The 26,490-nt window shown below is 38.7% G+C and overlaps 2 protein-coding genes across 9 annotated transcripts in view; one reads left to right on the top strand and one right to left on the bottom strand.

The window, feature by feature from the left end:
• Nucleotides 1-26,490, bottom strand: part of MTFR1 (mitochondrial fission regulator 1) — a 135,946-nt gene that overhangs the window by 17,294 nt on the left and 92,162 nt on the right. For 3 of the 5 annotated variants that reach the window (XM_054497522.2, XM_054497521.2, XM_054497520.2), the window contains one exon: nt 25,329-25,577. In XM_054497522.2, coding sequence (XP_054353497.2) covers nt 25,542-25,577 — 36 coding nt within the window. In that variant the 3' untranslated portion in view covers nt 25,329-25,541. Of the gene's footprint in view, nt 1-20,359; nt 21,428-25,328; nt 25,578-26,490 lie in introns of those variants that run through there. The other 2 variants (XR_008504036.2, XR_010127218.1) reach the window with 2 other exon arrangements.
• Nucleotides 1-26,490, top strand: part of PDE7A (phosphodiesterase 7A) — a 124,803-nt gene that overhangs the window by 88,525 nt on the left and 9,788 nt on the right. For all 4 annotated transcript variants that reach the window (XM_054497507.2, XM_054497509.2, XM_063668815.1 and 1 more), the window contains 4 exons: nt 6,176-6,327; nt 8,501-8,564; nt 14,378-14,473; nt 19,078-19,178. In XM_054497507.2, the coding sequence (XP_054353482.1) occupies nt 6,176-6,327; nt 8,501-8,564; nt 14,378-14,473; nt 19,078-19,178 (413 nt within the window). The remainder of the gene's footprint in view (nt 1-6,175; nt 6,328-8,500; nt 8,565-14,377; nt 14,474-19,077; nt 19,179-26,490) is intronic.

Below are 26,490 nucleotides of genomic sequence, written 5' to 3'. Positions count from 1 at the left end.
CTAATCTAGAGAACCCTAATATAATATACTATGCAGATAATAACCAAAAGAGATCTGGGGTGACTATATTATTATTGGCAGACAGTATACACTTTAAGTCTTGAAAAAAAGGTTATGAGATAAAGGGCATTGTATATTGATAAAAGTTTCAATCCAGCAGGAAGATATAATAATGATAAACACATACATATATCTAACAATGGATTTCCACAATATATGAAGCAAAATTTGACAGAATTTAAGAGAGAGACAATTCTACAATAATGAAGACTTGAATAACCCACTTTCAATAATGGATAGGATAATCAGAAGAGTAATAAAGAAATTGAGCACCGGAGCAACACTATAATCCAGTTAGAGGTAACAGATACAGAGTACTCAACAGCAGAACACAAATTCTTCTCGAGTGCACATTGAATAGACCATATGTTAGGACACAAAAAAGTCTTAATTTTTCTTTTTTAAAGCTTAGGGGTGGGTGAGGGTGGGGAGCTCACCCTGAAGTACAAAGCTAAATATTTCACTTTCCACATCTGGTCTAGGATCTGGGTTAAGCAGGATCCAGTGCAGTCTCTCTGGGCCCCGTATGGTTTAGAGAAATAGCAGGGGCATGATCCTAAGAAGCAGTTTATTCCTTTGGCAGAGAAGGAGAGCCATTTGGGTAGTAGAGCTCAGAGGGATTTCCTCTGCTCTCTCCCAAGACCTCCCTTTTATCCCCATTAAGAACTTGGTACAAAGAGTTGGTCCAGGAAAATTCAGCTCATTCAATAATGACTTTTAAAAAAGGAAACTGGCGCAGCAGATAATTTAAGTAAAACAGTGGAAGAGAGCAGCAGAATTTAATGACTGGAGAGCACTTAATGGAATAGTGCTGCCATAGAACTGATGAAAATTGTGACTAAATTTCCTACCACTCAAAAATGAAATTAAACAATAGCTTTACCATAAAGCACAAAATTAAGAACTCAGTGAAGAGATAAGACAACAAAAGGAGTTCAGTTGCATTAGACATATACATTCAGAATGAGAAAATAGTAGAAGTAAAATTTAAATATATCATGGAAAGGAAGACAGATTTGGAAGGTGACAAGATAGAATTTATACTGAACACAGTAATGGATATAGTGGATAGAAATGAGAAAAGCAAACAAATAGTTAAAAAGAATTGGAGAGAAAGTGAGATAGAAAACAGATAAAGGTGTTTCAACATAGACAGTTTAGAGTGTCTGATTTTAAAAAGCTAAAATAGTGGAGCAGAGTAGATATTTAGAGATATAATTCAAGAAAACTTTCCAGGAATAACAGAAGATTTAAATTTGCATATTGAAAGAACATACCAGGCAAAAATGACCCAGAATGGTTAACAATGAGATATATCTTAGTAAAGTAATTGGCCTTTAAAGAGAAAGAAAGAATTCTGTGGGCGGCCATACAAAAATACCTAGTCACTTACAAGGGCGAAAATAACAGGTTTGCCTCAGATTTTGCAAGTTTCAATGCCAGAGATAATGAACCAGTACCTTCAAAGAAATTCAAGAAAGGAAAAGGAGAACCAAGAAAGAGAAAAGACTACTGAAAAAAAATTTTGAACATTCAATAATATATTATGAGTGAAATATATTGCTGTGAGATAATTTTATTTTCATGAGCATTTAAGGATGCTACTAGAGGATGAACACAAGCAAATAGATAACTGGGGAAATTAAGATAAAAGGACTTGCGCTATTGAATATATTCAGTTTCTACAGCTAAGCCTAAAATGAAAGTAGAGATAAGAGTGAAAGGAAAAAAATATGCTCTGGTAACTAACAGTACTGGAAGAGGAAAGGGGAAAGAACATGGCATATAGAGTGACTTCCTCATGTGCAATAACTGAAAATTAGAGGATGGTATCTCAAGCTGACAAATCAAGTAGTAGAAATATAAGCATATTTAACAAAACAAAGGTATTCTTGCAAACTGTAAAACTGTAGCAGTGCCCTTCAATAGAGGACTAGTTAAATAAATTATGATTCATCTGTATGATAGAATACTTTATTTACAGCCTTATAAAAGAACGGGGAAGGTGTCTATGCACTGACAGGGAGAGTGATCCACAATAAATTAAAAAGCAAGATGCAGAACAGGTTGTAAAATATGCTACCATTTATGTAAAATAAGTAGAAAAATAATATATGTTTCTATATATTTAATTTTTTAAAACTCAGGAAGGGCTGGGCTTAGTGGCTCATGCCTGTAGTCCCAGCATTTTGGGAGGCCACGGCGGGCAGATCACCTGAGGTCGGGAGTTCGAGACCAGCCTGACCAACATGGAGAAACCCCGTCTCTACTAAAAATACAAAATTAGCTGGGTGTGGTGGCCCATGCCTGTAATCCTAGCTACTTGAGAGGCTGAGGCAGGAGAATTGCTTGAACCCAGGAGGCAGAGGTTGCGGTGAGCCGATATCACACCATTGCACTCCAGCCTGGGCAACAAGAATGAAACTCGAGAAAAGAAAAAAAAAGCCTCTCAATAGAAACTTGAAGATAAAAGTTACCATTTTGGGGTAGGGCTTGAGAGTGGTTGTATAGGGGACACATAGAGGGTTGAATTATTCACTGTTATTTTCTTTCTTCCATCCCTTCTTATTTTTGAAACGTCAATGTATTACATATTCAAAGATTAGATTAATGAAAAAAAATCAAACCAGACATCCCCCGAAAGTTCTGGTCCTCTGTTAAATCTTAGACAAAACTTTGAGGTAGTTTTAGTTGGCATCTCTGCAAAGTCTCATGGGATTTTCATTCTTTTCCAGAATATAATCTTGTTACATGTAGGCTTCCTGTATGAGGCCCTCAGACCCTGTAGGTGAAGAAAACACTTTTCCTTGAATGATCTTCCATTTCATCTAGACAGGCTCCATGTCCTTTCTTAATTTGTCTGTGACATAATCAGTAATTGATAAGGGTGGTTCTATATCATTAAGTGAAGGTCCATTTCTTATCCTGTTATGTAGGTTTCTTTATGAGATTAATCTTAGAAGGCATTGGGCTTCCATGATGAGTGATCATTTCTTTGTGAGTCAATATCTAATACTCATTTGCAGCTTAACTTGGTCAAAATAGAACTCTTGATAATGAATCTTAACTTCAAGGCTCTGTGAAACAGGAAACATGATTTTTTTTTTTTTCCAGTTAAGGAAAATGAGATATCAGAAGATTATGACTTGTCAGAAGTTGCCCAGAAAATAAGAGTTAGGCAGGGGAGGATACAACCATGATTTCATGGTTGGGGCCTTGGCTCCCAGACAGTACCAATTGACTTAACCATTGACAGTATGTATCCTACCATGGTGACAGAGCACAGTGGATTGAATTGTTGGAGTTTCCCCCTCAAATGAGGCTAATTCATGTTTTGGACCTTATGCAGTTGTCCTTGCAAAGAGATTCTCAAATTCTCTCTCTCTCTCTCTCTCTCTCTCTCTCACACACACAGACACACACAGACACACACACACACACACACAGTGATTCTAATTTACATATATACATACAATGTGATTCTAATACACACGCACACACACACAGCAATCCTAATTGCCAGTAATAAAATTGTTACCTTTTGTGTGTAATTTAAGATAAATCAGAGGGAACGCTCATGAAGTGGCACTCATGACCTTGAACTCTGCTTTAGGTTATTTTTTCATAATAAATACAGTACAAGTATTCTGCAGCATTTTCTAAAAGTTTTCTAAGTGTGTCAGCTCTAATGCATTCATTGTATTGCATTTTTACCTTGGTTTCTAAGGCTATATTTGTAAAATGGAGATGATAATCTTTGCCTTCTTCACAGGATGGTAATGATTACTAAATGGGATAGTGGATGTGAACATACTCTTGTAAAACTGTAAAGTGCTTTACAAATACAGAGATGGTGGGGCTAGTGTTACATTAATTAGATCTTATCTCCTCCCCACATATTCATGCCATGCCATTCTGTCCCTTGCAGATCCACTTTTTTCTAGTAATAAAGTTAGAAGAGTCCGTTATATACTTAACATTCCTTTGCATTAGCGTTTTTCCTTCTGTTTCTTTTTCTGTCCATACCTTCATCTGAAGTAAAGACTATTTTGAATAAGGATGTACACAGAATTTTGTAACGGACAGTAAATAGTACTGTAGAGATATAATTTAAAAACCCTTGTGAGTAAACAGGCTTTATAAGCAGATCTGTGTTTTTTAATCCAGGTGTCACCCTATATTGGGTATGTGACCTTAGGAAAGTTATTTAATTTCTTGTAGGCTCAGTGTTCTCATGTGTAAAGTGGGGTATACTATTTATCTTTTGAAGTTGTTGATGACTAAATGAGATTCTTTTTACAAAGCATTTGGAACATTGCTTTCATAGAATTTAATCTACCCAAATTTCATCAAACAGACCAATTCTAGTTTAAACATAATCATCACTTGATATTAATAGTTTTTACTATTTTGGTTCTAGTCCTTTTTATAAAGTAAGTTACATTGGTAAAGATCAGAAATTTAAGATTCACAATTGTTTTAGATACTTGCATTTTACTCACTGGAATGAAAAATGGGAGAAGTAAATCACATAACAGTGTGCATTATTTTACTTCTTGTTTATTTGTGTGTATGGGAACCTCAGAGCTCATCAGATATTTTAAAAATATTATGCATTTATTTAATATATTTTACAATTACTATATGCTTTGCATTACTATTAGGCTTTGAAATACAGAGGTAAAAAAGATAGTTCATGCCTGTACTGAAAGTCATCATTTGTTCAAGGAGACAAAAAAGTAATTATAATATCAGAAGTACTATTATAGATGAATGCACAGGGAGCTTTGGGAAGCCAGAGCGGGTGCTTCCCGCCTCTTCAAGATAGGGGCAGTGTACTGAATGTGCTTCCCAGGGAAGGTGACAGCTGAGTCAAGTCTACAAAGAGCCAGACTTGGAGCGTGAAGCCTTCTCTTCCAGGCTAAGGAAATGAAGTTCATATTAAGATGATGAAGAGCCATGAAATGCTTTTATTTAGAGCAAGATGAGCAGATTCAGAATTTCTGATAATTGCTGGTGGCATACCTGCAAGCAGTGGGAGCAGCATCAATTTTACCATCCTCGACATGGCACCATTTAACACCTGCTGTGTCTCTGACTTGTGTATATATTATCTCAGTTAATCCAGCACCCCTTAAATTAGATATTATTGCCATTATACACATAAGGAAACACAGGGCTAGAGGTTAATAGAGGAGTGAGTGACTGGATATGCAAGAGAGAATATGTTTGATTACCTTCCATTTCACCTGGTGATTCTAAATTAAGAGAGATGATTTATTGATCCTCAGTCTTGATTTTCCTGTTTTATATTGTGAACATTTTACTGAATTTGGTTTGATTTTAGAATCTAAAGATAACGTATGTTCCCTGCAAGACAGATTTTACCCCAGATCTGTCATTTCATCTGGTGCCCAATCCAGGGAACTCTGGTTTATTCTAACACTAGAGGGAAAGAATGGCTATGTTAGACTCAGTGAAAGAGAACATTCCAGTCTCCACTGTAGAACTGCATCTTTTCTAGAGCATATCACCTTAAATAATTTTTATCCCTATCCTTTAGAACACTTACAGGATATATACCACTTTGCTCCCCCTTCTACCTCCTTTTCCTCTTAATTATCTTAAGTAAATATTTGAAATGATGCCTCATTGGGATATGAAATGTTTTACTTGTGTAATTGTTAAAATCTCATATGTAACTTAGGACCTGGCTTTTCTAGTAGTTTGAAACTAGGTTTTTTCCATGTTTCTGCTCCATGTTTATGTGGTATATTGAAGCAAAAGAGTAAGAGGTGATAGTATTTTAAAGTTAAAAAAAAAAAAACCTGATTATTAATCCCACCAGTCTTCATTAGCTTTCTAAATGCTCTCAAAATTGGCCATTGACCTTCATCCTTAGTTCTTGATTGAAAATAGAAATGTAATAGAGTGAGAACTCACTTAAAAAAATAAAATAAAATAGAAATAAAGTATCACTTCTCTCATGGAAATGTGGTATAATTATTTAAATGAATTTTTTAAAATGCTTGTACATAACTAAAAGTGGTATTGTAAAGATAGCATGTGTATAATTTTAACTTGCTATACTCACCTTTTATTCTTCTTATTTCAGCTCAATCTGAAATTGAAGTGTCTGTCTCTGCAAGGAATATCAGAAGGCTACTAAGTTTCCAGCGATATCTTAGATCTTCACGCTTTTTTCGTGGTACTGCGGTTTCAAATTCCCTAAACATTTTAGATGATGATTATAATGGACAAGCCAAGGTATGTATAGTTTTTTTAAGAAAACATTAATTTTTTGATAAGTTTACTGAAGGCCTTTATTCCCCATACAGTAATGATTTATAGAGTCTTTTTCTCTGTCTATGAAAAGCAGTTGAGCCCATTTTCCAGGTTTTTTTCTTTAGAGCAGCTGTTTGTTTTATAATTAGACATTACAGAGCAAGGGAAATTTCTGAAATAACTAAAGTAGTGACAATGTTTTCATTTATTATTATAACATTACGTAACAAGGAGATCAATAGAACATTAAACTATAAGATCTCACAGAATTGTAATGCTGGGAAGACTCTTAGAGATTACCTGATCTAATCATGTCCGTATTCCATCAATAAAGAAACTGAGTCCAAGAGAGCACGAGGGACTTGTTTGCGCTCACCCAGCTGGTTAGAGGTAAACCCAGCACAGAAAGTTAGGTCTCTCTCTCTTTTTTTTGTGTGTGTGTGTATTAATAACATCTTTTCACAAAGGTCTCGTGACTTTCAAGCAAATGAGTCTTCATAGTCTCTTGCATTGAGAGAGATTTTTGAGGGTTTAGATGTATCATAGTTAAACTGGTTAATTGTGAGCATTATTTACTTCATCTTTATATAATTTAAAAGAAATGTCTTACTGAACATCAGGGTTAAATGAGCTTGTTTTTAATCAAATGAGGATTTTAAGTAATATTAAATTTCCAATATATTTTAAGTTATCTTTGACTTAATATTTACAGACCAGATTTTTGAGTTTGTGTAGATAAGTTTTTAAGTTGTGTAGGTAAAGCTGGGGTGTCTTCTTTACAGTTACATGAAAGTGAAAAAAATTACTTCCCTGTTTAGTAAAAGAAATCAGTGGAAAGTGTTCATGCCTGCTTTAAATGTTAAAACATTTACAAGTTCTGCCTTTTAGAATGAGAATATTGATCTCTATGTCATTTGTTGTTATTAGTACTGTTATAATTAATGATTTCTACTAGTAGTATCTTAGTGTTGCTCATGTCAGTGTATTCATAAATGTATACAACACTGAACTTTTGGATATAAAATGTAAGTTTTTTTCTAGAAAAAATCCACAAAATGTTCAGGTTAAGAATGTATGGTATAAAAATATTTGGTTTTTAGGGTCTTTGTGGGATTTATTTGCTTGGCTGAAGTACACATTATCCTAAAAGTTAATGTAGTAAATTGTGTTATAAGCATATTTAGATAATATAAATACATATCCATAAGTTAGAGGTGTTTTTTTAAAAACTGAATAACAAATAATTTAAGCATGGTGTGGTATCAGTGTCAGATGCCTAGGTTCTAGAAACAGACTACCTAATTTAAGATTCCAGCTCTATCACTTTATAGCTGAGCAAGTTAGTTATTTTTTGCTTGTTTCTACGTCCCTAAAATGAGAATTGAAAACAATGCCTAGGCCGGGTGTAGTGGCTCATGCCTGTAATCCTAGCACGTTCGGAGGCCAAGGTGGGAGAATCGCTTGAGTCCAGGAGTTTGAGACCAGCCTGGGCAGCATGGTGAGACCTTGTCTCTACAAAAACAAAAACAAAAAAAAGCCAGGTGTGGTAACACACGCTTGTAGTCCCAGCTTCTCGGGAGGCTGAGACAGGAGGATTGCTTGAGCCTAGGAGGTCAAGGCTGCAGTAAGCTGTCTTGTTTGTGCCACTGCATTCCAGCCTTGGTGACAGTGAGTGTGAGACCCTGTCTCAAAGAAAAAAGAAAACAACATCTGATAGTGTTGTTCTGAGTAGTAAAAGAGTGAGTAACTTATAACAGTACCTGGAATATAGTAAATACTCGGTAGTGTCACTTATTTTTATTAGATTGTTTGCAATTTAGTTTCTAAACCATACAACATTTGAACCACACTTCTGTGATGTTAAGTGATACTAGAATTCTTAAAGTTTTGCGAGACTGTAGCAATAAGCTGGGAAACATAACCTTCCTGTGCGTTCATTAATTGAAAAACAATGTTTCATTTCTCAAATGGAGTTTATCCCTTTGGCATTTTTTTGGAGCCAGTTGAAAAAGTCATGATTAAAAGAAAAATGATACTTGTATTTTTTAAAGTAAATCAATCACTTTACATTTTCTTTAACTTCTCTATGGAATATCTCCAAAAGACAATGTTATTGAAGTTAAATTACAGTAGAAATGTTTGGTTTTCATTTCAGTGTATGCTGGAAAAAGTTGGAAATTGGAATTTTGATATCTTTCTATTTGATAGACTAACAAATGGTAAGTGAAGAACTTGACTTGCTCAAGTTAATGTAGTCTAGATTACTGCATTGATGGTGCAGCCACTGGTGCGTTGCTTTCATTTACTGTACTAAGGTTGTGAGCCCTCTGCTGGAAGAGAGTGTATTAGTCCGTTTTCACACTGCTGATAAAGACATACCTGAGACTGGGTAATTGATAAAAAGAGGTTTAATGGACTTATAGTTCCATGTGGCTGGGGAGGCCTCACAATCATGGTGGAAGGTGAAAGGCACATCTTATATGTCGGCAGGCAAGAGAGAAATGAGAGCCAAGCAAAAGGGGAAACCCCTTATGAAATCATCAGATCTCGTTAGACTTATCCACTACCACAAGAACAGTGTGGGGGAAAGCACCTCCATGATTCGATTGTCTCCCACCGGGTCCCTCCCACAACACATGGGAATTATGGGAACTACAATTCAAGGTGAGATTTGGCTGGGGACACAGCCACACCATATCAGGGAGCATCATTTTTTCTCTTTTTAAGTGACTTTTCTAAAAGCCTACAGAATCAATCTCATAATTTTATGTTTTGATTATTGTCCTTAAAAGTAATCAAATCATCATTATTATCATCATCATCATGACTTGGCTGATTGATTGGCAATTGCCACTGCTATTATTAATAATAACCCAAAGTAAACATTATTATCTCATGTTTTTTATTTTTATTTTTTGGTTTCTTTTAGATTGTGGCCATTTACAATGACATCTGATGTTGTATGCCTGTTTCCTGACCAACAGCAGTGGTTCCTTGCTTTCAGATAGGGAATGGGGAAGAGCTGTAGCTTCTTTAGGAGGGCTTATCAGAATCTACAGAGTATGGGTGGTTTGGGGAAAAATGCCCGCAGGTGATTCTAATCACTCCTGAGTTTAGTTTGGTTCTGGGTGGAGGGGTCATGTTTTCTTATTCTCTTTGGGGACAGGAACATGTTCTGTAGGAAAAGGAACAGGGAATCACTCTTATTTAGGATAAAATTGTGGGCGTAATTATTGGTGGTACAATTGAGGACCACTAAACCTTAGGCAGTTCTACCTTTTAGTATATTTTTATTTGGGTAGCTTTTCTAGAAATACAATTTCCTTTATCAAGAAAGTGTTCATTTCCATTTCCATTTTTTAAAAAGTTCCTTCATGCCTGTTTTTTTTTTTTTTTTTTTTTTTTAAATAACACAGCTAAGCATCTCTTATTTGAAATGTTTTGTTGATTTGTGTTCTTATTCACTGGTAAAAGCAGTTCAACTAGGCCAGGCGTGGTGGCTCATGCCTGTAATCCCCGCACTTTGGCAGGCCAAGGCTGGTGGATCACATGAGGTCAGGAGTTTAAGACAAGCCTGGCCAACATGGCAAAACCCCATCTCTACTAAAAATACAAAAATTGGCTGGGTGTGGTGGTGCATGTCTCTAATCCTAGCTACTTGGGAGGCTGAGGCAGGAGAATTGCTTGAATCTGGGAAATGGAGGTTGCAGTGAGCTGAGATCGCGCCATTGCACTCCAGCCTGGGCAATAGAGCGAGACTCTGTCTCAAAAAAAATAAAAATAAAAAAATAAGCAATTCAACTAATGTTTTGCCCCAGAGCTGAAAGTACACTGAGAGGAAGTCACTGCTGACTTTAGAATAATGAAATCACTGCTGTACTTTGAAATCACCTGCTTTTTCTTATTGCTTTGGAATGAAGCTCCTTTGATAAGGATGCCAAATATGTAAAATGAACGAGCAAATTACAACTTTATTTTTCTTGAGAATCAGTGTGGGTCTTTTAGTATCACTCCGTTATTCTCTGTAAGCTGTATGGCAATGCCTAGTGGAAATACCTTTGTCTATACCTTCTGTTTGCTTATGCAGTGTTGACAGAAAATAAACTGGACTGATCCTAGGCAAAATTGTGAAGACAGTGAAGTTTGCCTTTATCAGCAGAGCCACCCTCCTGCCTCCCTGCCTTTTTATTCCTCCCCTTTGCTATCTCTCTTCTACTTTTCCTTTGCCCTTGGTGATTAAGTGTTCTGTTCTTCTCCCTGCCCCCACCTTGGCCCGTACACCCAGGAAAGGCTCTGATATCATTTACACAGTTAGCCTTCCCTTGGCCCTTCTCCTTTTTGAAAATATAGGTAGTGAAATATCAGGTGGCCCACCTTCTTCTCACTCAGGGAAATTCCCCTTTCCTAACTTAACACAAATATTACTTTAGGTATTATCTCAAGACAAATATAGACAAAACAATGCCACTCTTAACACTTTCAAGGTTTAGCCTTACATAAACTCTCACAGCTCATAGCCTATTATTAGTCTACTGGGACACTTGTCACTCATTGAAATAGTTGATTGTTCTTCTCTAAATTTTATTTTTAAGAAGTACATACTCTGCTAGTTGGGGGCATAGTGATGAAAGCAGCGTGAGCTCAGCAGTGCACTGGATGGGCAGAAGAAATAGCCAGCGGTCCACAGTAGTTAACTAAGCACTTCACTTTCCTTTTGATCACCTCACTCCGTGAATGGGATTTGTGACAGGGTGGCTAAATGGTTTCCCCTTAGGGTTCATTCCAGATCATTAGGGTTTAGTAGAAACCACTCATGGTTAGCTACCTACCTTTGATTTTAGAGGTGGAGATTTATACATTCAGTTAACTACAGCTATTCAAAAGCTCAGTAATTTTCTACTTAAAGTGATATTATTGGGGAACAAATGGGCAGAAGAAAATTCCTTTAGCTTATATTATATAATGAGAATGGCTTTCCTTTTAAAACTGCTTCACCTGAAATGAATTCTGGATAACATACATTCATGGTATCCAAGTGTATAGTTTTCCCTTCTTGCTTATTGATACAATGCTTTCTTGTGTTTCTTTTGCTGGTAATTTCCCAGATGATATTGGGGGAAGAACAGGAAGGCAGAGGAGGAAGCAAAATGCAGTGATTCGTGCCAAGACAAATGGTCCCCAGCTTGTCTGCTACAAGGAGGGAAGTAGTTATTGTCTGGTAGGATGCATTTGGAGTTCCTTTTGTAGGATTGAGGGAGTTAAGTGATGCGACATAGCAAAAGCTTGTCACTCCTAAAGCCACCTGGTTCATGAGGACACTAGCTGCCAGGCCTGCGTTGTCAGGGTGGCCTAGTCCTTCCAGCCAGGTCCCATCTGGGATCACCTTCTAAAAGTGATTGAGGACCACTCTTCCATAGGCAGTTCTATCTTTTGATATATTTTTATGAGGGTAGCTTTTCTAAAAATACAATTTTCTTTTTCAAGAAAGTGTTTGTTTCCATTTCCATTTTTTAAAAAGTTCTTCTGTGCCTGGTTTTTGTTTAACACAACTGAGCATCTCTTGTTTTGAAATATTTTGTTGACTTGTGTTCTTACTCACTGGTATTATAATCCTCAGTTGGTATCTTGCATGCAGCTTTTCAATTACATATGGGTAGTATACTTTAAGAGACTGATTCTTGTCAGATTCCTTTGGTGGGGACATTACATGTGTTTCTTCACTGCACTTTGCCTGAATTCCAAAAGAGGGTATTTTCCCATTAGATTGTAGCTTTCTTAAAACTTATTCTACATCCTAGAAATGGGTAATTTGTTTTGTTACATTTGAAAAACAACTTGGAGAACCTTATGATAATCTAAATATACAGAGAATGAATAAACATTCTAAAATATTTATATACTCGAAGATGGTTGTTACAGCAATAGCAACAGACACGTTGTTCACTTCTTCAGAAATGACTCCACACCACATGGACTCGTGTTTGTACCAATAGAGCATATCAGGACCTGAACACATTTTCACATTTAATTTATTTAAAATGTAAGATTTGAAATGTTTTTTTCTTCCCGCATGAAGGTGATACGTCAGGTAGTTTTTAAAAATAGTCTCTTTTGGCCTGCCACATCTTTTCTGTCATTGCTTATGCAAATAATGCTCCAATTAATGTACTTTTTCATCAGCTGTGGTCTTTTGTTGGCAGTTGGTTAGGCAGTTTTAGATAACAAGGTTAACCAAACAGTCCTTTATTATCCTTCATAAATATTATTATTATAAATTTTCAGTTTGGGACTAGTATGTCTTTTATACATTTTTGTAAGAGTCATCATAGATGAGAGAATACTAGAATCGTGTATTTTATTGCATTATCTGAATGTTGGCAGTAATTTATGAGTCTATGTGAAGGATGTAGTCTACTTAAAATAGACTTTTTAATATGTACCCTATTTAAAACATGGTCTATTTAATTGTAAAATAATATAGTATATGTGTCCTATGGAAGTTTACAAAACTGAGAAGTATAATAGGAGGTATAAAAAATGGAGAGTTACACCATGGAAGGGAAAACGAAACATCATAAAAATGGTAGTTTTTCAAAATTTAATTTCTATTCTTGGTGTGACTCCATTTGTTAATGACAAAGGAGTGGATGTTGAGGACGAAGACAGTCCCCATCGCGTGTAGCAGCTCTTTCCAAAAACTCTGTAGGGGGATGTAACAGGTAAAACTGGAGGGGGCCAGGAGAGGCTGTGATTCTTTATTGTTTCAGAGATGACAGAATCTAGAGCATGCCTGAATGCTGATGCTTGTTGAGACAATATAGAAAAGAGAGAGAGATTGGTGGGGTGGGGTGGGGATAGGTGTACCTGATAGAACAAGGAATATCTCTGAGGAGGTGTGGATGGGTTGGCTTTTGAAAGAAAGGGAAACTTGGCCAGGCGTGGTGGCTCATGCCTGTAATCCCAGCACTTTGGGAGGCCGAGGCGGGCGGATCACAAGGTCAGGAGTTCGAGACCAGCCTGGCCAACAAAGTGAAACCCTGTCTCTACTAAAAATACAAAAAATTAGCCGGGCTTGGTGGCGGGTGCCTGTAATCCCTGCTACTCGGGAGACTGAGGCAGGAGAATTGCTTGAACTCAGGAGGTGGAGGTTGCAGTGAGCCAAGATCGCACCATTGCACTCCAGCCCAGGTGACAGTGCCAGACTCCATCTCAAAAAAGAAAGAAAAGGAAACTTGAGGGCTTGTATTATTTCTGTGACATATGAGGCTGTGGAGAATGAGGGGGTGGATGGGAAGTAAGTATGTTGAAAGTTTAAGAAGAGCATAAAAGGCTTGAAAATAGGCATTTTAAAAAGTGAAAGAGCCATTTCACTGGAAAAACGATATGATTGCTGGGCAGTGTTGACTATGAGTTTATAGTGATATTCTGCCTAGTTTTGTGATTCCCCCTCCCCACCCCCCAAGCAACTCTCAGATTTTCTGCAGCTACTCTGGAAAAGCAAGTGGCGGAGTTCAGAGTTTTTAATCCTGATGATCTTGAGGTCATTGATGCCTCCTCCTAACCCTGTATGGATGAGAATAGTCACATTCTCTACCTAACAAGGCTGCAGCCGAGGAAGTGTGCTCTGGGGCAGTCTGTTTCAGTGAAAGCAAGATGGCAGAGGCAACGTCAAGAGGGAGGTCAAGTGCAGCCACACTGAGTTAGGTTACTATGTGGGACAATTTTTAAAGTTTTCTATTGTCTATTCTAATTATTTTGGTGTCTTTAAAAAATTAACCTATTTGAAAATGTCTAGTTTTCAGTTCTTTGGTTGTGGAAAAGTAAAACAACAAAAATTAAATTTTTCTTATAATGAAACAAAGATGTGACATATAAAGTTCATAACTGGTAAGAAGATGCATATTTTTGATAGACAAAAAGTGGGAATTATTACTCTTTCCATGTTTTATATTCAAAATCCATATTTCAAAGCATAATATAATTGTGTTGACTTGTATTTCCTACTAATGTAATGTCTCTTCTTTCTTTTTAGGAAATAGTCTAGTAAGCTTAACCTTTCATTTATTTAGTCTTCATGGATTAATTGAGTACTTCCATTTAGATATGATGAAACTTCGTAGATTTTTAGGTAAGTGATTCTAACCCATTAACAGTAACAAGATTTACATTTATGCAAGAACCTGTTTAAGTTTTATCTCAGTTATATCGGTTAGCTATTGCTCTATAACAAACCAGCCAAAATTAGTGGCTTAAAACAACACACAGTTATTTAGCTCTTGCATCTGTGGGGCTGTTAAATACTTCTTTTGGTCTGGGTGAGCTCATTTGTGCACCTGCAGACAGCAGCAGGTGGGCTGCATGTTGGTTTTGTAGAGACCTCAGCTAGGCTACCAGGCCTGACCCATCTCGGCTCTACATAGTCTTCTGTTAAATTTAAAAGAAGCAGAGGAGTTTGGCACCATAATAGATTTACATTAAAAACAAAAAAGAATTATTTATTTTACAATTAGCTGAGCTTGTTCAAACAGTAGTGGCAGGTTTCCAAGAGAGCTGATGTCCCCAGGCCTCTGGAGCCCTGGGCTCAGAATCGGCCCACCTTCACTTCTGCAGCAAGTGGCCACAGCAAGTCAGACCAGGGATGCACTACACCTGTTGGTGCAAAGGCTGCAAAGTCACAGAGCCATAGATACAGGAAATTGTGAATACTTGATTTCATTTTGCAATGTTCCTTACATTGGCCACAGATTGCTGACAAAGATGACACAATTTTTGTACTTTTCTAAATTTTTGAAGGCTAAAACTTTAAAAGATCAGGTATATTGCAGTTGTTTCTTCTTTTTCTGACCTCTAAAATCTCTTTGACAGTAGGCTTTAAAGATTACTTGGGGCCAGGTGTGGTGGCTCACACCTGCAATCCCAGCACTTTGGGAGGCTGAGGCGGGTGGATCACGTGAGGCCACGAGTTGGAGACCAGCTTGGCCAACATGGCAAATACCCCATCTCTACTAAAAATACCAAAAAATTACCCAGGCATGGTGGTGCACGCCTGTAATCCCAGCTTCTCGGGAGGCTGAGGCACAAGATATCAACTCTAGTCTTCCTTCTTGTAATATGCACCAATTTCTCCTAGTTGGTTCTACCTGAGGAAGGAATTCACGATTCCTGGTAAAGTCTTTGTCCGTCCTTTAGGTGGATAGGAGAACTTCAGAGAAAGTCCTCTCCTGTATTTGCTGCTCTGAGTTTGAAGTCCAAAGCAGCATATTTTGGGGTCTCATTTTCTGACCCTCATTGTCATATTTCATATAGTGCCCAGATCAAGAGATAGCTTAATTTGTAATTTATTTTTGGTTATATGCAACTTTGCTTATATACAGCAAAAAGATTACAACTTAATGAAGGTTCATATAATCATTAGCATTTTATAGCAATAAAGTCTTTTAAATTAAGGTGTATACATCAGTTTTTTTTAAAGACATAATGCTATTGTACACTTAATAGACTCTAGTGTAAACATAGCTTTTGTATGCACTGGGAAACCCAAAATTTTGACTTGCTATATTGCAATATTCACTTTATTTTAGTGGTCTGGAACTTAACACTAAATACCTCACTGGTATGCCTATACTTAATAGTGAGAGACCATCACATCGATATGATATCCTTTTTAAAATCTTTCAATTTTAAGTAGAGAGAAATTACAAATTATTCAGGAAGTAATTTATTACTGTAGGAAAATGGTAAAACTGTGGAACTATAAGGAAGTTAAGATGTTGCTGGTGGGGACATTTAATATTTCATACATGCTGGGCATGGTGGCTCACGCCTGTAATCCCAGCACTTTGGGAGGCTGAGGCAGGTGAATCACTTGAGGCCAGGAGTTCGAAACCATCCTGGCCAACATGGTGAAACTCCGTCTCTACTAAAAATACGAAAATTAATCAGGCGTGGAGGCGCATGCCTGTAATCCCAGCTGCTCGGGAGGCTGAGGCAGGAGAATCACTTGAACCCAGGAGGCAGAGGTGAGATCGAGAGAGGCAGAGTGAGCCGAGATCGCACCACTGTACTCCAGCCTGGGCAAAAGAATGAGACTCTGTCTGAAAAATAATAATAATTCATATAACCATTTTTGCTAATTTACTGCAACTGCTTTATCTAGGTAAACAGAAGCCTGTGTGACTCTACAGATATAATTTTGTAGTAAATTCTCAAGTTTGTAATTAAAATAGCGTGAGTAGCCCCAGTAGCTATACTGGCAATTATAAACATGCATGTCCCCACTTTGCACATTGTTCATATGAATACTTGGCTGTTTCTCCCCTCATCCTGTTGCCGCTAATGTGGAAGCCACTAGAACAGGTTTATGAGAGAATTAAGCCTTAAAGTCATAAGGAATCCATTGGCTTCAATGGGTTATCTTCTGTGCAATGTATCTGGAATGGCTTCGGCTCTATACTGTCCTTGGGAGAACTGAGAAAATAATAACTCAGGTGTTTTTAGTTAGTTTGTTTGTTTGAGACAGGGTCTCAGTATATTGCTGAGGCTGGAATGCAGTGGCATGATCGTGGCTCACTGCGACCTCAACTTCCCAGGCTCCAGCCAGCCTCCCACCTCATCCAGGCTGAGGCAGGAGAATCACTTGAACCTGGGAGGTGGAGGTTGCAGTGAGCCAACATCATGCTACTGCACTCCAGCCTGGGCAACAGGGCAAGACTCCATCTCAAAAAAAAAAAAAATTCTCAATGCCAAGAATGTACAGCCAAATGAAGAGCTAGAAATATTAACTCAGACTTCAGACTTCTACTTAGAACTCTGGCAAAAAAAAAAAAAAAAAAAAAAAGAAAAACAAAACAAACAAAAAGATAAATTTATTACATAGGGCTTTTGAGAAGCTTTTTCTTTTGGAGAGTCTTGCTCTGTCACCTAGGCTTGAGTGCAGTGGCGCGATCATGGCTCACTGCAGCCTCAACCTCTCAGCTCATGCGATCCTCCCACCTCAGCCTCCTGAGTAACTAGGAATATAGGTGTGCAGCACCACACCAGGCTACATTTTTATTTTTAGTAGGGACGAGGTCTTGCTAATGGCCTAGGCTGGTCTCAAACTCCTGGCCTCAAGCAATCCTCCAGCCTCAGCCTCCCAAAATGCTGGAATTACAGGTGTGAGGCAGTGCACCTGGCCTTGAGAAACTTTTTAATGTGTATTAATTATAAGTAGTATGCCTGAAATACTGTACAGTAGTCCCCCTTTATCTCTGGTTTTGCTTTCTGTGGTTTCAGTTACCTGTGGTCAACTGTAGTCTGAAAATACTAAATGGAAAATTCCAGAAGTAAACAATTAATAAGTTTTGAATTGCACAGCATTCTGAGCAGCGTGATGAAATCTCATTGCATCCTGAACCATGTTGGTTATCAGATCAGCCGTGTTGGTATCACAGTGCTTGTGTTCATCACCCTTATTTTACTTCATAATGGCCCCAAAGCACAAGAGTTGTGATGCTGGCATATTGTTATAATCATTCTATTTTATTTTAATTATCGTTAATTTCTTACTGTGACTAACTTATAAATTATGCATTATCATAGGTGTGTTTGTATAGGAAAAACATAGTATAAATAGGGTTTGGTACTATCTGTGGTTTCAGGTATCCATTGGGGGTCTTGGAACATATCCCCCAAGAATCTGAGGGGACTACTATACTAAAATATAAATTATAAAACACATACGGCCGGGCATGGTGGCTCATACCTGTAATCCCAGCACTTTGGGAGGCCGAGGCGGGTGGATCACCTGACGTCAGGAGTTAAAGACCAGCCTGGCCAACATGGTGAAACCCCATTGCGACAAAAATACAAAAATTAGCCGAGCATGATGGCAGGTGCCTGTAATCCCAGCTACTCGGGTGGCTGAGGCGGGAGTATCACTTGAACTTGGGAGGTGGGCATGCTGAGATCATGCTGTTGCACTCCAGCCTGGGTGACAGAGTGAGACTCCATCTCAAAAATAAATAACCACATACAAAAATAGCTTATTAGGTAGGGCACAGTGGCTCACACCTGTAATGCTAGCACTTTGGGAGGCCAAGGCAGGTGGACTCCTTGAGCCCAGGGGTTTGAAACCAGCCTGGGCAATATGGCAAGATCCTGTCTTTACAAAAAATACAAAAAAATGAGCCAGACATGGTGGCATGCACCTGTGGTTCCAACTACTTGGGAGGCTGAGGTGAGCCCAGGAGGTCAGGGCTGCAGTGAGCCATGATCATGTCACTGCACTCCAGCCTGGGCAACGAAGTGAGATCCTGTCTCAGAAAAACGCTATTAACCAAGGGTATTGAAAGGCTATTTTAAAGGATGGGATGGAAGCAAGTGCAGAATTCGGATGGTCTGTCCCGCTCACTTGGCGATTGTGTTTCCCCACCACAGGTAGGCTCTCTTTCCTTTGAGACCACTGGATTTGTGTGTTATGCTGCTAGGGCTGTCAAGAAGGTTGATGGCAGGGGGCACAGCTCCACCCCGAAGCCTAGTCTGTTCTTCCATGACAGCATAGAGAGTCAAATTGATATTGATTCTTTTGGTATACATGTGAGTTGTGAGGTGATTATCATCTGCCTGAATCAGCACAATTTTAGCCAATAGCTTCATGAAAAGTATGAGTGGGTAACTCATAATTATCACAATTTTTGTCCTTGTATATGTTGCTTATATACAATAAAATCGGGATCTCTTTCTTTGATGCAGTTATGATTCAAGAAGATTACCACAGTCAAAATCCTTACCATAACGCAGTCCACGCTGCGGATGTTACTCAGGCCATGCACTGTTACTTAAAGGAACCTAAGGTAAGAGGTTGACATTGATTTCAGGTGAAAATCATAAGAAAATTCCTTTTGATTTACTTTCACATACTTCTGAAGTTACTGCTTTGACTGAAAATCACAGACTTCCTTCACAAGAATGAGATCTAGCTCGATCAAGTTTCTGAGTCTGGCTGTGTTTCAGAGTGCAACAGCTAGAGAATTGGGTGGTTGTTGAGAGAGAGGCTGGAGAAGCCCAAGCAAGGGCCAGGTCACTTGAAACCTCGACTGCTGGCATTTACACTGAGCTCCACATGGGCTCCATGTGGGCAGGGACAGCCTTGGTCTGACTCAGTGAATGAATGGGGAGCTACAGAGAGGAAGCAGGAGACTTTAGAAAATTATCCTGGCTGTGATGTGAAGATAAATTGTATCAAGACCAAAAGCCTGAACACCTGCCAGGAGTTAATTCAGTGCTCCATGGAGGAGAGCAGAGTGGCCTTGGTGAAGTAGGGATGTGGATAGTTTGCAAGTTCTCATGGGAATTAGAATGAACAGGATGTGGTGGTGAATGCATTTGGGGGAAAGAAACAGAAGTCAGTGAAGACTGGTTTGGGCAGTTGAGTAGAAGGTGGAAGTCTTCCATGAGAAGAGGAATGTAGAGCAGAACAGGTTTTGGGGGTAAGGCTTGTAGAGACAGTGAGCACCATTTTGGATCCGTGGTGTTAAATGTATTTGACATCCTAATATAGAAGTCTAGTATAGAATTACATAAAAGGGTCTGCAAGTATAGAAGAGAAATCAGACTTTATGTATGGATTTGGGAATCATTGTCTGCAGGTGTTAATGAAAGCCATGTTTGCCCCTGGACATTTCCTATCCCTGGCAGTTCCGCAATTATGTCTGCCTACCCCATCTCTACTTCAAAACTGCTCTCTCCCTAGATCTTAGTTCTGGCTAAGGTGTTAGGCAGGAAACAGGATGACCAAACTGGCTTGTGCTCATTGATGCCAACTTAAGAACACAACTAGTCTTCTGATTATTTAAGAGATCATAGAATATGTGAAAATGCCCCAGTTTTTTTAGTATATATATCATGACTTTTAAAAAATCAACTTTATTGTGGTAGAACTTACATGCAGTAATACAGTGCATACATTTTATATGTACAGTTTTGACAGATGTATACTCCCAACCACCCAACTGTTTTTTTTTTTTCTAAGAGACAGGGTTTCACAGTGTTGCCAGGCTGGAGCACAGTGGTGTGATCATGGCTCACTGCAGCCTCGACATCCTGGGCTCAAGCTGGAGGCCAGCTAATTTTTTTAATTTTTTGTAGAGATGGGGTCTCACTCTATTGCCCACCCCAATTTTTAAATTAAACTTTAAAAAAATCTCTGGGCCAAGACTGCATCCTCTGTTTGAGAATGTTGTGGGAGAGATTGATGAGTAATCACCAAACAATCTGGTAAGTGGAAAGATGGTAATAAGTTCTCTGCAGCACACAGGAGGGTTAACCTGGTCAGTGAAGGCTTCTGCACTCCCATCTCCCTCTGGGCACACCCAACCCAAGCCAGGGGCAGGGAAATCTGGGTGATGCCAGGTGAGCAGGGCGGGGATGCATGTGGACAAATATTAATAAAAACATGATTTTGAACACTTTTTGCCTGTGGAGTTCTGATAATACTTAAACACTTTTCATCCTTAACATACTCAGTGAACACTTTACCCAAGGCTTCAATTAAGGATATAGATAAAATCACAAAGCCCTACAATGCAAGCGTTTCCCTTCTCCCTTATCATAGTAAACATTTTAAAATGGAGTCACCCAGGACTGGGCGCGGTGACTCATGCCTGTAATTCTGCACTTTGGGAGGCTGAGGCGGATGGCTTGCTTGAGCCCAGGAGTTTGAGACCAACCTGGTCAACATAGCAAGACCTCATCTCTTTTATTCAAAAAAAGAAAGAAAAAAAAAAAAACAGAGTCACTCAAAGTTTTAAAAGTGAATTCTAAAAAATTTGAAGTAGGTCCAAGTGCGGTGGCTCATGCCTGTAATCTCAGTACTTTGGGAGGCCAGGGCAAGAGGATCACTTGAAGCCAGGAGTTTGAGACCAACCTGGGCAATATAGCAAGACCCCATCTCTACAAAAAATAAAAAGTTAGATGGGCATGGTGGTGTGTACCTGTGGTCCCAGCTACTTAGGAGGCTGACTCAGAAGGATCACTTGAGCCTGGGAGGTCCAGCAGAGAGTAGTGATAGTGCCACTGCACTGCAGCCTGGGTGACACCCTATCTTTAGATAGATAGATAAGATATATTAGATAGATGCCTGAAGATTGTATCTCTTTTACTCCTGAGCCTTTGCATAGCATCACATGTTTTATACTCTTTGAGCATCTGCCACGTGCCAGGCTCTATCCTGGTGCTAGGAATGTGGTGGTGAGCAGGGCAGGAATAATCCCTGTCTTCATGAAGTGTACATCCTAGTGGGGGAGGCAGTCATTAAACAAATAGATAAATAGAATTTTGATCAAAATAATATGTTAGTGGCTGGGCATGGTGGCTCACGCCTGTAATCCCAGCATTTTGGGAGGCCGAGGCTGGTGAATCACCTGAGGTCAGGAGTTTGTGACCAGCCTGGCCAACATGGTGAAACCCTGTCTCTACTAAAAATACAAAAAATTAGCTGGGCATGGTGGCGGGTGCCTGTAATCCCAGCTACCTGGGAGGCTGAGGCATGAGAATCGCTTGAACCTGGGAGGCAGAGGTTCCAGTGAACTGAGATCACGCCACTGCGTTCCAGCCTGGGCAACAGAGTGAAACTCAGTCTAAATTAACAATAATAATAATGATGATAATAATAATAATAATAATAATAATAATATAGAGAATGACCAGGTGGATGGCAAGAGTTTTACAACTTTAGATAGGGTGATCAGAAATCACTTAAGTGGACAGTACATAACTAAGGAGTCAGCCATAAGAAAGTCCAAGTACAGAGGGAATAGTAAATAGAAAGACTTAAGTATATATATTTTGTGAGAAATTTGTTTTCAGTTTTTATACCTTATAATTTATATGGAAGAGCTAATTCTTGGACTCTTGTCTATGTGGAAAAAAAAATATTTCAAGCCAAAGAAATTACTGGAAATTTTGGAGACAAACTCATCTCTCTATATATGCATTGTCACTAACGTGAGTATTTATTTTTTATGTCCTCAAGGCTGAACTCATGTGGATTATAAAGCATTTTGTTCAAATTGAGTCCAAAGTCTCCTTGATTGATTGATACTGGTAACATTCATAGTTGTCAGCTTAGGAGATTGTGATTTTCCCTTTGTTTCCTATTTTAATGTTTAGTTTCATGTTTCTATAATGAGTTTAAATTAGTTATTTTACTTAATAACTATACTTAAACTAAGTCTGGATAAGAATTACGCTTACATGTCCCGGAGATAAACCCACTCTAACACTGAACCTTTAAACCTTGCTCTACTTGTCCCTGGCAGTTGACAAAAGAGGGCCCCGCATGTCCCTCCCTGGCCCCTGCATCCTTCCCTTTGATGTCAGCAAGACTGGTAATGGTTGAGTTGCCTTTCTTGCGGATGTACACTTATTCATGCTCTGAGTAGATGCTAATTGCTAGTGACAAAAATATGAATAAGATAGGAATTTGGGCCCCCAGAATCTTACTTGTAAAACATATGGGAACCTGACATGGAAACCACAGGAATGTCAGGCCTCCAGGGCAGGAATTTTTGTCTGTCTATTCCCTAATATTTACCTGTCCCCTAAAACAGCACCAGCACATGGTAGGTGCTTGGTCAATATGAGCTGTTAATGAATGATATTGTATATGGGCTTTATCATCGGCTGGGTTTACTCTAACTGTTCTCTGTTTTTATGTTTTTGTTTTGTTCTGTTTTGTTTTTCAGATGGAGTCTCACTCTGTCGACCAGGCTGGAGTGCAGTGGCACGATCTCAGCTCACTGCAACCTCTGCCTCCTGGCTTCAAGCAGTTCTCTTGTCTCAGCCTCCCAAGTAGCTGATAGGCATGTGCCACCACGCCCAACTAATTTTTGTGTTTTTAGTAGAGATGGGGTTTTGCCATGATGGCCAGGCTAGTCTCGAACTCCTGACCTCAAGTGATCTGCCTGCCTTGGCCCTGCAAAATGCTGGAATTACAGGCATGAGCCACCATGCTCGGCCTAGTTCTCTGTTTTTAGACCTCTAGAGCAGTGGCCGCCAACCTTTTTGGCACCAGGGACCAGTTTCATGGAAGACAATATTTCCTTGGATGGGGAGGGGGATGGTTTCAGGATGAAACTGTTCCACTTCACATCATCAGGCATTAGATTCTTATAAGAAGTGTGCTGGCTGGGCTTGGTGGCTCACACCTGTAATCTCAGCACTTTGGGAGGCTGAGGCAGGCAGATCACCTGAGGTTGGGAGTTCGAGACCAGCCTGACCAACATGGAGAAACCCTGTCTCTACTAAAAATACAAAATTAGCTGGTCGTGGTGGCGCATGCCTGTAATCCCAGCTACTTGGGAGGCTGAGGCAGAAGAATTGCTTAAACCCGGGAGGCGGAGGTTGCGGTGAGCCGAGATCGCGCCATTACTTTGCAGCCTGGGCAACAAGAGCGAAACTCTATCTCAAAAAAAAAAAAAAAAAAGCGTGCAACCTAGATCCCTCACGTGCACAGTTTACAATAGGGTTTGTGCTCCTATGGGAAGCTACTGCTTCCAAGGCAGAGCTCAGGCAATAATGCTCACTGGCTGGCAGCTCACTTCCTGCTGTGCACCTGGTTCCTCTCAGGTTCCTAACAGGCCACGGACCAGTACCGGTCCATGGCCTGGGGACTGAGGATCCTGCGAGGACTGCCTTGTCCTTTTGCCTTCTGTGTGTGGGAGGTTCATTTCTTTCAGTAATTTCTCAGGATGGACATAATGTGTCAAGAATCTGTCTTCACTAGGCAGGGCATGGTGGCTTATGCCTGTGATTCCAGCACTTTGGGAGGCCAAGGCAGGCGGATCACCTGAGGTTAGGAATTCAAGACCAGCCTGGCCAACATGGTGAAACCCCGTCTCTACTAGAAGTACAAAAAAAAAAAAAAAAAAAAAAAGTCAGGCATGGTGGTAGGCGCCTATAATCCCTGCTGCTCAGGAGCCTGAGTAAGAGAATCGATTGAACCTGGGAGGCAGAGGCTGCAGTGAGCTGAGATCGCACCACTGCACTCCAGGCTGGGCGACGGCAAGACTCTGTCTCAAAAAAATAGAATCTGTTTTCAGAGGTAGCATCATTAGGAAAAATAAAAATACAATATTGATTCAGGACATTTTATGTCACTAAACTGCTCTCCTCCATGATAGTGCCACCTCCTCTTTACCCTCAGCAAGCCACCAGTATCTCAGGTACCTTCTTTCTGCTATTTCTACTATATTTTTGATTTGCCAATTTAGCCAAAAAAAAAAAAAAAAAAAAAAAGCTACCACCAACGAAACGAAACTCACTGTGATAACCATTACAATGGGAAATGATAAGGGCTGGCAGGCAGTGAAAACAGTAAGCTTTTCATGGAACACAGCAAAACTCACCACTTAATAGTTTTCTATTTTATTGAAAAAGAACCCTAATGATGGCTTTGCAGATACAAGTAAAATCTGACCTTCACATACATTAAATAATTTGTAGTTTCTTTTTTGGACATTTCTTTGTTGTCAGCTCTTAACAGATGTAATCACAGAATGGAAATAACATCTGTCTTTTAATCCACCTTAAAAAGTTAAGTTATTGAAGTCCTTCTCTTTGTTATAATATTGAAAATTTTCTTTCTGATGAAAAGTTTTTTTTTTACAAGCAGAAATGTTACATTTTTATATCAAATTTTTTTTGCATGTGTGATTTGTTTTTAAAGTTACTTTCTCTTCACAGAATTTTTGAGAAGTCAGTTGCTTCTTTTCATGTTCCTATTTTTAATGGTTAACTCTTTAATATACCTGAGATTGTTTTGATGTCATGTGCAGTCATATGTTAATTTTTTACATCAGTCTAATTTTGGATTATTGTATTCTCCCAGGATGTCTATTCTTCTGCCAATAAGAATGTAACCCCTTTGCATACTGCCTAATAAATTACATGTTCATAAGACATAGACATCCATGCCTATTCATGTATATGTCAAGGAGGAGAGATTGCTTTATATGCGGTATGCTTTATTTTTTCAATGCTTTTGTATATCATAAAGAGGAAATAATTTTCTTCATCTTCTCCTATTCATTGACCTTCTCCATGTACTAATTATATGCAATACAAAAATAAATAATATGCATCTCTGCTTCCAGGTAGCTTACAGTTTTCCAGGAGATTCAAGCCCTCAGACAGTGATTTCTCTCACTGAGATGAACTTAACGCAGGGAGTAGAAAGAGATGATTGATTCATTCTAGCAGAGAAAGAAAATAATAGAATTTGAATCTAAAATTATTTTTTATCTCATTTTTTAAATTTTCAGTTTTTATCTTTGTTGTATAACATATAAATGTTAGTTCAGTATAATAATCTTTAAGTACATATACTTAATATTAGTGGTGTATGCTCAAAAGTTTTCACTGTTAGAGTACAGGATCATTACAGTTTAGTCAGCACTATCCTAACATAAACCTAAATAATACCATGCTCTGATGAGTGGTATTGTGGCAGGCCACGAGGTGCTGTGGGAACACAAATCTGGCCAAGTTTGCCAGAAAATGAGAGTCGATTCATGAAAAGCAGGTGATACAGTCAAGGTGATCTTTTTTATCATTGAACATTTGTCAGCTAATCATAAACTTTTATTTATTGTGATTATTATATCAAATAAGTTTGGTAATGATTATTGAGAGTAAAGTTACAATTTCTGGTGTGCAAGATTGCTTTCCCTGACATGAATACATTGTGTCATTGTTATGAATGTATCCATCCATTGGGGGTGGATTTTATCACAGACTTGACATAGACTTCTACTTAACATGATACTCAGTAGCCTCCTTAAACATCAGGACTAAAGGAATAACCTTACATTTTAGATTACATTATTGAAATCCAATAACCAATTTGTTGATAAATAAACATCCTTAAAATTTTAGGTCTTTTGTTCAGTAATGGCTACAGTAATAAAAATGTGCCAAACTGTCATTTTAAAGCCATTATTTCTCAAAAAGAATGGTTTATGCTTTAGCTGCCATTTTAATTAAGCTTGTTAAAAATGAAATGGCCTAAGGATGAACTCTGTAAACTCCACGTGGGCAGGGCCACTGTTGTATCATGCCTTCGCCAGTGTGGTGATGAGACCAGGACCTGGCAGATGTGCTTGGTGG

Source organism: Pongo pygmaeus, chromosome 7, assembly GCF_028885625.2.
Source record: "Pongo pygmaeus isolate AG05252 chromosome 7, NHGRI_mPonPyg2-v2.0_pri, whole genome shotgun sequence".
Classification (NCBI taxonomy): domain Eukaryota; kingdom Metazoa; phylum Chordata; class Mammalia; order Primates; family Hominidae; genus Pongo; species Pongo pygmaeus.
The sequence above is the reverse complement of the archived record's forward strand: the minus strand, read 5'-3'. Positions and strand labels throughout refer to the sequence as shown.